The sequence below is a fragment of the Caretta caretta genome, chromosome 1 (genome assembly GCF_965140235.1).
Source record: "Caretta caretta isolate rCarCar2 chromosome 1, rCarCar1.hap1, whole genome shotgun sequence".
NCBI lineage: Eukaryota > Metazoa > Chordata > Testudines > Cheloniidae > Caretta > Caretta caretta.
The window spans coordinates 299,404,666-299,417,924 of record NC_134206.1 but is presented as its reverse complement, the minus strand read 5'-3'; the positions used below and the strand labels follow the sequence as shown (position 1 = coordinate 299,417,924).

General features: G+C 39.1%; 1 protein-coding gene across 5 annotated transcripts in view; it reads right to left on the bottom strand.

Annotated features, from left to right (window-relative positions):
• Positions 1-13,259, bottom strand: part of GXYLT1 (glucoside xylosyltransferase 1) — a 70,441-nt gene that overhangs the window by 7,327 nt on the left and 49,855 nt on the right. For all 5 annotated transcript variants that reach the window (XM_075124414.1, XM_048836023.2, XM_048836021.2 and 2 more), the window contains one exon: positions 128-251. In XM_075124414.1, coding sequence (XP_074980515.1) covers positions 128-251 — 124 coding nt within the window. The remainder of the gene's footprint in view (positions 1-127; positions 252-13,259) is intronic.

Here is a 13,259-nt window from a genome sequence, read left to right as displayed (position 1 = left end):
CTGGAACATATCCATTGAAAATTCTGAAAAGGGCAGCGTTTTCTGCATTTAGAAACTAAATACAAGATTAATATCTTACAGTGGTAGTGTGAAACATTATCAAAGTTAAACAGAGAAAGAGACATACCTGGATTATGAAAAAACATAATATTCAACAGATCTTGATCACCCCACGTTATGTTTAGTTTATATTTTTTGAGCAATGGCATAAGAATTTCTCCCCACTGTAGCCGAGCAGTTGTCATATCATTCTATTTTAAAAAAACAAAACATTAGAACTAAGTCAAAAAAGAAATCAAAGAATCCCAGTAATCTGCTTTTCAAAACTGGAATCCCTGAAATTGCATAGGATTTTTCTTCTAAACATGTTTTTCATACTTCATGAAAATCAAATTACATCCAAGTCCAATAAGTCTCAGATTATGCCTTGTTTCTCTTGAAAATATTAGTTGGCAACTTTTGCAACTTTGTTCATCTCCTCCTCTCAATTACCATATAAAATAAAGTAGTAATTTCTCATTTGTGACCATGCATTATTTCCCCTAGAAAGTGCCTTACACACAAACAATACCAAGAAACAAAAAGTACCCTTTGCTATGGATTAATGGAATCAAACACAATCTATTCTAATAGAAAATTCTGCATAAGGCTGTGCAAGATATTTTAAATTGTACTTCAGATTTCTCAGTCTCTCCTCAAAACCCATACCTCAAGCAGTTTTTCTAACATTAATGAGAGAGAGTATTGTACTGGGGCTGAAGCCTTGTTAGATATGAATGAAGCAGACATCATTCAGAGACCAGGTTTTGAGCAACAGGATGAAAAGAAATTTTTTAAAAATTGATTTCAAAACAAAAGTCTTGATTAACTTTGAATTGGCTAGATTTCCCACATAAAAACTGCTGTGAAAGATTTATAAAATGATTGCACAAGTGTATAAAATTAAGGTTTTTCACTGAATCAATCTTATTAAATATTAACTTATAACTAATTCTTAATTATGGCACTGTAACTTGATCTAGAAAAGTAACTACACAAACTCTTCACCTGTAGATTCAAATGAATACTTTGAAGAATTAAAGCTGGAGAGTGCAAGAAGATTGTAAAGACAGGGATCACAGAAGAAGCAGTGGTTCTACAGTTAAAGTTGAGTTGAATTTTGGATTTAAACCAGGGAGGGTTTTGACAACTTGTTACATCTGAAGAACATATATTCTTCCCAAACTAAATGCCAAGTACAGAACAAATAATGGAAAGCTAATTACAACATAAAGCAATATCGAACCATGGGTGATGGCCCCACATGCCAGATTTTACAACACTAGTGTAAATTGTCAGATAAACTGGGTCACAATTTTGTACCTAATTTTGATACCTACAAATGACAAAATTTAGACATCTGATTTGGTGTTCCATAGTGTCATTTGCTGTAATTCACCTTCTCTGAGGGTGAAATTTAATCAAAAATCACACTCTTGAACCTCAAATTTCCAGTGTAAGGCGGAGGAGAATTCTCCTAGCTCAGAGGTGTTTCGTTGAGTAATGTTGCTCAGACTGAGACTCTAGATGAGGTGGGGCAGGGTTAAGGCAGAGACTGCTCACTCAATACTTTCCACTTCAAGCAAGTGAACGGAGAGGGGCTGCAAAGAGATGGGGATATAAATCAGGAGGAGAAAATCCTCAACAAGAGTGATGAGCACCCTTACGTTATATGGTCGGGTTACAATAGCCTTTCTACTGGTACGTTGATTTCAAGGTTAAAGTAATCTTTGATTACACACCTAGAACTGAATCTAGATGGAGAAAGAGATATAGTTTAATTCCTGCCAGCTAAACAAACTTCAGCACAAGAATATAAATACCAAATCTGATACTATGCATACGAATATATGAACAAATAATGGGTAGTGTCAAACATACTCAATAATAAGCTACTGCAGTAGTTTCCAAATTTTTCCGTTTCAGCCACCCATTGGGGATGGATTAGTGAATGAATGTGTTGCTTTCTGTTCCCCTCACACTATGCCCTCATAAAGTTGCCACAGTCTTTCCTTTTTTCCCCGTTCATTTACTCTGATTCTCCTTTTTGGGTCTGTTCATTTTTCCTGTGTATTTTTTTTCTTCTTATTTTTTCTGGTGTGCTTTCATTTGTTTTGCTGATTTTTCCTTCCCCACTGACTCCCAGCAGCTCTATTACTCCATCCTGTAGTCCTGCTCATCAGATTATATATATGACACTGAGGGTAAGAGCATTCATTGATGCCACCCCCAGATGAGTTGAAGGACATAGGAACAGAGAAGAGAAACCTGGATTACAGGCTGCTTGCCAACTGAATCTGCAGACCTGTACTTCTAAGATGCTCCCACAGTCCTGAACTAGAGCAAGAACAGAGGTGGTGACTTTCAAGGAATAAACTGCATCTTTATAAGCAGCACACTTACAAGGAGTGTGAGTCCTATACCTTTCCTCAGGCACACTTTGGCTCAACCTCCAACTTGGGAGGTATTGACCTACAGCCTTTTTGCCTATACTAGTGGGTTCCTGTTCTCTAAATAGGATATTGATCATTCCTTCAAAACTTCAAGCTCTGGAATCTTTCATCATACTGCTAAATAGGGATTCCAGTTCAGCAAATGAGGTTCAGGGGACTATGTTTAAGAAACTGTGAAGCAAACTAAAGAACAGAACCTCAAAGACTACTGCATTCTTAAGTCCAAAAACAGTTGCAGAGAGGGTACCTAAAGGTATGGTGGAAAAGGCTGGTGAATGAGAAGATGGTGCTTGTATAGCAGCAAGTCCTTTTCTCAAATAGTTGTGACAAAAACAGGTGAAATGGGCTACTTCTAAAAAGACAGCAGATTGAACTGTGGGCAAATTACAAGAACAGGTCTCAAAAAAGAAGCACATACATACAGAAGTGGTAGGAAAAAAATAAGATGGTAAGAATGGAAAGACTTGTTGAGTCACCAATTCACCTTCCTGCCAATGCAAAATTCTTCTCAATGGTATATTTTAGTGTATTGTTCAGTTGTTTTAGGCTAAGTGTGAAAAAGTTAGATAAGGAATAAGTAAATAGTAAGAGGCAAGAGAAACTGTGCGGATTAATAAAGGAAAAGAAATTTAACAAAATAAAAGGGACAACTAGCTGTAAGAAGAAGATCAAGCTACTTTGGATCTGACCACTATAAAAAATAGGTGGAATCCTAAACAAAGGACAATAATATACCAATTTGGACAGAGAAAAAGAATGGGATCTGTGGGGACCTAACATTCTCATTATTTGTCCATAAAGGCGGGCAAATAGCATGTTTACACAAATTATACTAATTGAGAGGTCTTGCCAACATCCACAAGGACAGAGATATCTAAAAGTTACCTAGACACATATGGGCAGGAAAAAATAAGATTCAACACAGAAAAGTAATTTGAAACATGCTCAACAGAAGGGAGAAACACAGAAGGGACTACACTGAAAAAATATCTATGGATGATAGTTGAGACTGTGAGTTTGTCATGGAGGTGACAGATTCTGTGACTTTCCATGACCTCTGTGACTTTTGCAGCAGCCAGTGCGCCTGGCTCAGGCAGCCCCTGCGCCAGGCTCACCAGCTGCTGCTGGGGCAGTCTCGGGCCACCACGCCCTCCCTCCCACCAGCAGAAGAGACTTGGTGTGGGAGAGGGTAGGGGCACGGGATGGGGTGACACAGGCTCTGGGAGGTGTTTATCTGGGGAGCCCCACAGAAGCAACAACATCCCCCTCGCTCAGCTGCTAGGCAGGAACATGGCCAGGCAGCTCTGCACACTGCCTCTGCCCAGGGCACCTCCCCCACAGCTCCTATTGGCTGGGAGATGGCCAATGGGAGCTGCGGGGGCGGTGCCTGCAGGCAGAGGCAGCGCACAGAGCTGCCTTGCCACACCTCCGCCTAGCAACTGAGCAAGGGGGATGTTGCTGCTTCCAGGGAGCCCCCCAGGTAAGTGCCACCCAAAGCCTACCTCACCCCAATCCCCTGTCCCCTCACACTGCTACTGGGGGGAGGCACAAAGCCAGGTAGGAAGCCTGCTGGTCCTGCCAACCCCCCCGCAAGTTTTAGTCACTGGTATTTTTAGTAAAAGTCATGGACAGGTCACAGGCCATTGTTTTTTTGTTTTGTTTTTACACACAATCTATGACCGTCCATGACTTTTACTAAAAAATACCCTTGACTAAAATGTAGCCTTAATGATAGTGGACAATAAATTTAGAAGTCCGATTACAATTGCATACGATAGCCAAAAAAAATTAGATTTTGGGCTGTGTATTCAGACACACTATGTCAAGAATCAGAGACACTTAGTTGCTCTTAGAATACTGTGCTCATTTTAGGATTGACGTTTTAAAGATGTTGACAAACTGAAAGGAATTAAGAGATCACTCAAACGCAGAAATTAGAGTCAGTGGCTGAAATGACTGATTTATGAGAAAAGATTAAAAACTAAATTTGTACATTTTTACCAAATAATGACTTTGAAAAGAAATGTTCTTGGATTTGACGCACGAATTAAGCCAGGGAAACCTTATGGCCTGTATTATGTAGGAGTTCTGGGTTTATGATCACAACACTCCCTTTTGGTCTTTAAAAAAAGACTATGAATCTATGACTGTTTACAAGTATTTGAAGAGGGTAGACGACAGGGCTGGAGAGGAATAGTTTATCATAGTCCGGGGGATGGGGGGTATCATTAAGATTGGTGGGATGCAATTAAGGAAAAGAAAATGTATACTAATTATCAAGTAAAACCTCTTAATAGTCAGATCTATTCGACTGAGTAACAGCCCCAAAGGAAATGGAGAAAACTCATTCACTTTAATCACACTACCTACAATGCACTAACATCTGTGGAGATATGCTGAGGTTTAAATTTAGGCTTGATACTTAGAGAGAGTTGAGAATGTTTTTAAAACTAGCTCAAACAGTCCCAATGATAACTGTCATGAGAGAGACAAAGGAGAATGAAACAGGTCCTAAGAGTAGCCCATAAATGTATATCGGGAGAGAAGGAGGGGACCCCAACCTCCTCCAACTTCCATTTGATTGGAGTGGCACTGGTAGTATTGAAGTCTATAACTTTTTCCTGAAAAACAGACAAATAAGGCAGATTATAGTGCACAGTTTCATTCACAAATCTCTGGTAGCACAAGTTCTGTTAGACAGTGGTACTACTTCTACCGTTAGTTATTAGTAGGACTGTCGATTAATTGCAGTTAACTCACGCGATTAACTAAAAAAAATTAATAGTGATTAATTGCACTGTTGAACAATAGAATACCAACAAATTTATTAAATATTTTGGATGTTTTTCTACATTTTCAAATATATCAATTTCAACTACAACACAGAATGCAAAGTGTACAGTGCTTACCTTATATGATTTTTATTACAAATATTTGCATTGTAAAAATGATAAACAGAACAGTATTTTTCATTCACTTCATACAAGTACTGTAGTGCAATCTCTTCATCATGAAAGTGCAACTCAGAAATGTAGGGTTTTTTGGTTACATAACTTTACTCAAAAAGAAAACAATGTAAAACTTTAGAGCCTACAAGTCCTCAGTCCTACTTCTTGTTCAGCCAATCACTAAGAGAAACCAGTTTGTTTACATTTACAGGGGATAATGCTGCCACTTCTTAATTACAATGTCACCTGAAAGTGAGAACTGGCCTTCGCATGGCACTGTTATAGCTGGCATTGCAAGATATTTACATGCCAGATGCTCTAAAGATTCATGACATTCTTCAGGCTTCAGCCATCGTTCCAGAGGACATGCTTCTATGCTGACGACGCTCGTTAAAAAGTAATGTGTTATTTAAATTTGTGATTGAACTCCTTGGGGGAGAATTGTATATATCCTGCTGTTTTACGTACATGCTGCCATATATTTCATGTTATAGCAGTCTCGGATGATGACCCAGCACATGTTCGTTTTAAGAACACTTTCACTGTGAATTTGACAAAATGCAAAGAAGATCCCAGGGTGAGATTTCTGAAGATAGCTATCGCACTCGACTCGAGATTTAAGAAACTGAAATGCCTTCCAAAACCTGAGAGGGATGAAGTGTGGAGCATGCTTTCAGAAATCTTAAAAGAGCAACACTCAGATGCGGAAACCACAGAACCCAAACCACCAGAAAAGAAAATCAACCTTCTGCTGGTGGCAACCTACTCAGATGATGAAAATGAACAGGTCACCTGGTTGCACTGCTTTGGATCATTATCGAGCAGAACTCATCATCAGCATGTATGCATGTCCTCTGGAATGGTGGTGGAAGCATGAAGGCACATATGAATCTTTAGCACATCTGGCATGTAAATATCTTGCGATGCCGGCTACAACAGTGCCATGCAAACACCTGTTCTCACCTTTAGGTACCACTGTAAACAAGAAGCAGGCAGCATTATCTTCTGCAAATGTAAACAAACTTGTCTGCCTGAGTGACTGGCTGAACAAGTAGTAGGACAGATTGGACTTGTAGGCTCTAAAGTTTTATATTGTTTTCTTTTTGAATGCAGGGGGTTTTTGTACATAACTCTACATTTGTAAGTTCAACTTTCATGATAAAGAGATTGCAGTACAGTATTTGTATTAGGTGAATTGAAAAACACTATTTCTTCTGTTTTTTTACAATGTAAATATTTGTAATAAAAATAAAGAATACTGTACACTTTGTATTCTGTATTGTAATTGAAATCAATACATTTAAAAACGTAGAAAACATCCACAAATATCTAAATAAATGGTGTTCTATTATTAACAGAATGATTAATCGTGATTAATTTTTTTAATCGCTTGACAGTCCTAGTTATTAGAATTACTGATGGTGTCTAAATGCTAGAAATCCTTGAGGGAAAGAATTATTAGGGACAAAGTGGAGAAACCTGCCATCCATTCTCTCCTTCCTTTGACAAGAAAAAACCTTGGATGGAAAAAATTATGGGGGAATAGGTTAACAGCATATAAAATAAAAAGAACAGGAGTACTTGTGGCACCTTAGAGACTAACATTTATTAGAGCATAAGCTCTTGTGGGCTACAGCCGACTACATCGGATGCACGGAATGGAACATATAGGAAGAAGATTATTATACACATACACACACATACACGCAGAAGGTGGAAGTTGCCATACAAACTGTAAGAGACTGTAATTAAGATGAGCTATTAGCAGGAGAAAAAAACTTTTGTAGTGATAATAATGATAACAGATTGACAGAGCCAGAAGAGTACCCAGAAGTCTCCTACTACAAGACAGGCCCAACAAAGAAAATAACAGAACACCACTAGCCATCACCTTCAGCCCCCAACTAAAACCTCTCCAGCGCATCAAAGATTTACAACCTATCCTGAAAAATGATACCTCACTCTCACAGATCTTGGGAGACAGACCAGTCTTCACTTACAGACCGCCCCGCAACCTGAAGCAAATACTCACCAGCAACCACACACCACACAACAAAAACACTAACCCAGGAACCTATCCTTGCAACAAAGCCCGATGCCAACTCTGTCCACATATTTATTCAAGTGACACCATCATAGGACCTAATCACATTAACCATGCCATTAGGGGCTCAATCACCTGCACATCTACCAATGTGATATATGCCATCATGTGCCAGCAGTGCCCCTCTGCCATGTACATTGGCCAAACCAGACAGTCTCTATGCAAAAGAATAAATGGACACAAATCTGACATCAGGAATCATAACATCCAAAAACCGGTAGGAGACCACTTCAACCTCTCTGGCCACTAAGTAAAAGATTTAAGAGTGGCAATTTTGCAAAAGAAAAGCTTCGAAAACAGACTCCAACGAGAAACTGCTGAGCTTGAATTAATATGCAGACTAGATACCATTAACTTGGGTTTGAATAGAGACTGGGAGTGGCTGGGTCACTACACATATTCAATCTATTTCACCATGTTAAGTATCCTCACACCTTCTTGTCAACTGTTTAAATGGGCCATCTTGATTATCACTACAAAAGTTTTTTTCTCCTGCTGATAATAGCTCATCTTAATTAATTAGCCTCTTACAGTTGGTATGGCTACTTCCACCTTCTTTGTATGTGTGTGTATATACTTCATCAGATGCATAGAAAGGAACATATAGTAAGAAGATTTTATTTATATAAAAAAGAACAAGAGTACTTGTGGCACCTTAGAGACTAACATTTATTAGAGCTTAAGCTTTTGTGGGCTACAGCCGACTACATCGGATGCACGGAATGGAACATTTATATAAAATCTTCTTACTATATGTTCCTTTCTATGCATCCGACGAAGTGGGCTGTAGCCCACGAAAGCTTATGCTCTAATAAATTTGTTCATCTGTAAGGTGCCACAAGTACTCCTGGTTTTTTTGCAGATACAGACTATCACGGCTACTACTCTGAAGCATATTAAATGATCCAATTCTCTAATCATTGTTAGTTTTCTCTAAATCCTTCCAATTTAATTTTTCTAGTACTGAGCTTTATAGAAATGAATAGAATCTTCCAAGTATGGCCTCAGACTTATCTCCCTTCTTTTTTCCCAGGGTAACTCTGCATATCCAAAAACAGTGAAACTATTTGCAACACTGGATTGCAAATTCATCTGATGTTCCATTTACTGTCACATTCAGATTTTTTCCTCAATTATATCTGCTTGCATTTTTCCAAACCAATTAACTATTTTCTGTCCATGTTTCTAATCTCTTTAGGTAATTTTGTTTTATTTTCCATCTTCAGTGCTGTTTGCTGCACCCCCCATTTAGTATCTTCCCAAAAGTTTCTTTAATATTCTAGGTTTACCCCACATTTTCTGATCATGATCTAAAAACAGAATTAATGGCGGTCACTAGACACCTTTCCACCAACTCAGTATCTTGTTTAAGATCACTTCTAATTTGAAAAGTTAGATACTATTTAATGTAGTTGAATTCTGTTAATATTGGAAGTGAGAGTGTGTGATACAAAGTCAAAATAAATTAAGCAACATACATGTTTCAGAGATTACATCACACATATTTGTGCAGTCAAACAATGCAGTACAAAAAGCTTTAAAAACCCGTTTAACATAATATATTTACATTGTTATTTGTTTGTATTGTAACAGTGCCTAGGGACCTATTGTGTTAGGTATAATACAAACCCATATCAACTTACTAAACTTTATAGGAAAAATATTAACTTGTATTACAATAGCTCCTGCGTTTACAGAGAAGATGCACAAAAACCAGGACAGTCAAAGTTATGATTCCCATTGCAAAAGAGCTAAATTACATGTGCTCATTAATTCTCTGTGTAGAAGAGATGATAATCTGGGCAGAAAGGCATTCTAGTCTTAAGAGTGGAGGCAGGCACACCAATCAGAATGCAGGATTATTGCCCCAATGGAAACTCCACATACTGCTGCTCCAGTCAAGAGCTTCAAGAACTATACAATACACAACTGGGAGACCACAACTACACGTCAAATAAGAACAGTAATATTCAGCATCTATAGTACATTCCTGTTTTCTCAAGTTGCCTAATATCCAAAACTTCTGGGTAACTGGCCATTCAGATAAATGGAAGTGTTATTTTGAGCAGCAGTTTCACGGTCAGAAATATGGGGGAAAAAGGGATTAATGCTGATAAGAACATAAGAATGGCTGTACTGGATCAGACCTAAGGTCCATCGAGCACAGTATCCTGTCTACCGACAGTGGCCAATGCCAGGTGCCCCAGAGGGAGTGAACCGAACAGGTAATGATCAAGTGATCTCTCTCCTGCCATCCATCTCCAGCCTCTGACAAACAGAGGCTAGGGACACCATTCCTTACCCAGCCTGGCTAATAGCCATTAATGGACTTAACCTCCATGAATTTATCTAGTTCTCTTTTAAACACTGTTATGCTCCTAGCCTTCACAACCTCCTCAGACAAGGAGTTCCACAGGTTGACTGTGTGCTGTGTGAAGAAGAACTTCCTTTTATTTGTTTTAAACCTGCTACCCATTAATTTCATTTGGTGGCCCCTAGTTTTTATATTATGGGAACAAGTAAATAACTTTTCCTTATTCACTTTCTCCACACCACTCATGATTTTATATACCTCTATCATATCCCCCCTTAGTCTCCTCTTTTCCAAACTGGAAAGTCCTAGCCACTTTAATCTCTCCTCATATGGGACCCGTTCCAAACGCCTAATCATTTTAGTTGCCCTTCTCTGAACCTTTTCTAATGCCAGTATATCTTTGAGATAAGCGGACCACATCTGTACGCAGTATTCAAGATGGGGGTGTACCATGGATTTATATAAGGGCAATAAGATATTCTCAGTCTTATTCTCTATCCTTTTCTTAACGATTCCTAACATCCCGTTTGCTTTTTTGACTGCTGCTGTGCACTGCGTGGACGTCTTCACAGAACTATCCATGATGACTCCAAGATCTTTCTCCTGATTAGTTGTAGCTAAATTAGCCCCCATCGTATTGTATGTATAATTGGGGTTATTTTTTCTAATGTGCATTACTTTACATTTATCCACATTAAATTTCATTTGCCATTTTGTTGCCCAATCACTTTTTGAAGTTCTTCACAATCTGCTTTGGTCTTAACTATCTTCAGCAGTTTAGTATCATCTGCAAACATTGCCACCTCACTGTTCACCCCTTTCTCCAGATCATTTATGAATAGGTTGAATAGGATTGGTCCTAGGACTGACCCTTGGGCAACACCACGAGTTACCCCACTCCATTCTGAAAATTAACATTTATTCCTACCCTTTGTTCCCTGTCCTTTAACCAGTTCTCAATCCATGAAAGGATCTTCCCTCTTACCCCATGACAACTTAATTTACGTAAGAGCCTTTGGTGAGGGACCTTGTCAAAGGCTTTCTGGAAATTTAAGTACGCTATGTCCACTGGATCCCCCTTGTCCACATGTTTGCTGACCCCCTCAAAGAACTCTAATAGATTAGTAAGACATTATCTCCCTTTACAGAAACCATGTTGCCTTTTGCCCAACAATTTATGTTCTTCTATGTGTCTGACAATTTTACTCTTTACTATTGTTTCAACTAATTTGCCCGGTACTGACGTTAGACTTACCTGTCTGTAATTGCCAGGATCACCTCTAGAGCCCTTCTTAAATATTGGCATTACATTAGCTATCTTCCAGTCATTGGGTACAGTAGCTGATTTAAAGGACAGGCTACAAACCATAGTTAATAGTTCCGCAATTTCACATTTGAGTTCTTTCAGAACTCTTGGGTGAATGCCATCTGGTCCCGGTGGCTTGTTACTGTTAAGTTTCTCAATTAATTCCAAAACCTCCTCTAGTGTCACTTCAGTCTGTGACAATTCCTCAGATTTGTCACCTACAAAAGACAGCTCAGGTTTGGGAATCTCCCTAACATCCTCAGCCGTGAAGACTGAAGCAAAGAATTCATTTAGTTTCTCCGCAATGACTATCGTCTTTAAGTGCTCCTTTTGTATCTCGATTGTCCAGGGGCCCCACTGGTTGTTTAGCAGGCTTCCTGCTTCCGATGTACTTAAAAAACATATTACCTTTTGAGTTTTTGGCTAGCTGTTCTTCAAACTCCTTTTTCGCTTTTATTTACATTTTTACATTTAATTTGGCAGTGTTTATGCTCCTTTCTATTTACCTCACTAGGATTTGACTTCCACTTTTTAAAAGATGCCTTTTTATCTCTCACTGCTTCTTTTACATAGTTGTTAAGCTATGGTGGCTCTTTTTTAGTTCTTTAATGTGTTTTTTAATTTGAGGTATACATTTAAGTTGAGCCTCTATTATGGTGTCTTTGAAAAGTGTCCATGCAGCTTGTAGGGATTTCACTCTAGTCACTGTACCTTTTAATTTCTGTTTAACTAACCTCCTCATTTTTGCATAGTTCCCCTTTCTGAAATTAAATGCCACAGTGCTGGGCTGTTGGGGTGTTCTTCCCACCACAGGAATGTTAAATGTTGTTATATCATGGTCACTATTTCCAAGTGGTCTTGTTATAGTTACCTCTTGGACCAGATCCTGTGCTCCACTCAGGATTAGATTGAGACTTGCCTCTTCCCTTGCGGCTTCCTGAACCAGCTGCTCCAAAAAGCAGTCATTTAAAGTACAGAGAAATTTTGTCTCTGCATTACGTCCTGAGGTGACATGTACCCAGTCAATATGGGGTTAACTGAAATCCGCCACTATTACTGAATTTTTTATTTTGATAGCCTCTCTAATCTCCCTTAGCATTTCATTGTCACTATCACTGTCCTGGTCAGGTGGTCGATAATTGATCCCTACTGTTATATTCTTATTAAAGCATGGAATTACTATCCATAGAGATTCTGCACATAGTGCACCCTGCAGTTAGGGTATGTGGATTCATTTAAGATTTTTATTTCATTTGATTCTACATTTTCTTTCACATATAGTGCCACTCCCCCGCAACCCCCAACAACCTGTTCTGTCCTTCAGATATATTTTGTACCCCGAAACGATTGTGTCCCATTGATTGTCCTCACTCCACCAGGTTTCTGGGATGCCTATTATATCAATATCCTGCTTTAAACACGAGGCACTCTAGTTCACCCATCTAATTATTTAGACTTCTAGCATTTGTGTACAAGCAATTTAAAAACTTGTCACTGTTTATTTGTCTGCTCTTTTATGATATGTCAGATTCTTCATGTGAATGTTTCTCGTCTGATCTGGCCCATACTTTGTCCTCTTTCATCCCCTCCTCCTGACTAAAACCTAGAGAATCTTTATCAATAGACTCTCCTCTAAGAGAAGTGTCTGTCTGATCCACGTGCGCCTCTGCAGCAATCGACCTTCCCCCATCTATTAGTTTAAAAACTGCTCTGCAACCTTCTTAATGTTTAGTACCAGCAATCTGGATCCACTTTGGTTTAGGTGGAGCCCATCCTTCCTGTATAGGCTCCCCCTATTCCAAAAGTTTCCCCAGTTCCTAATAAATCTAAACCCCTCCTCTCTATACCATCGTCTCATCCACGCATTGAGACTCTGAAGCTCTGCCTGCCTACCTGGCCCTGCACGTGGAACTTGTGGCATTCCTGAGAATGCCACCGTAGAGGTCCTGGATTTCAGTCTCTTTTCTAGCAGCCTAAATTTGGCATCCATCATGTCCCTCCTACGTCACTGGTACTGTTGGGGACACTGGGGCATGGCCACTAGGTAACTTGAGGGGATGGAAGACCACGAGTGTCGATGAAGCCCCCTCGCACT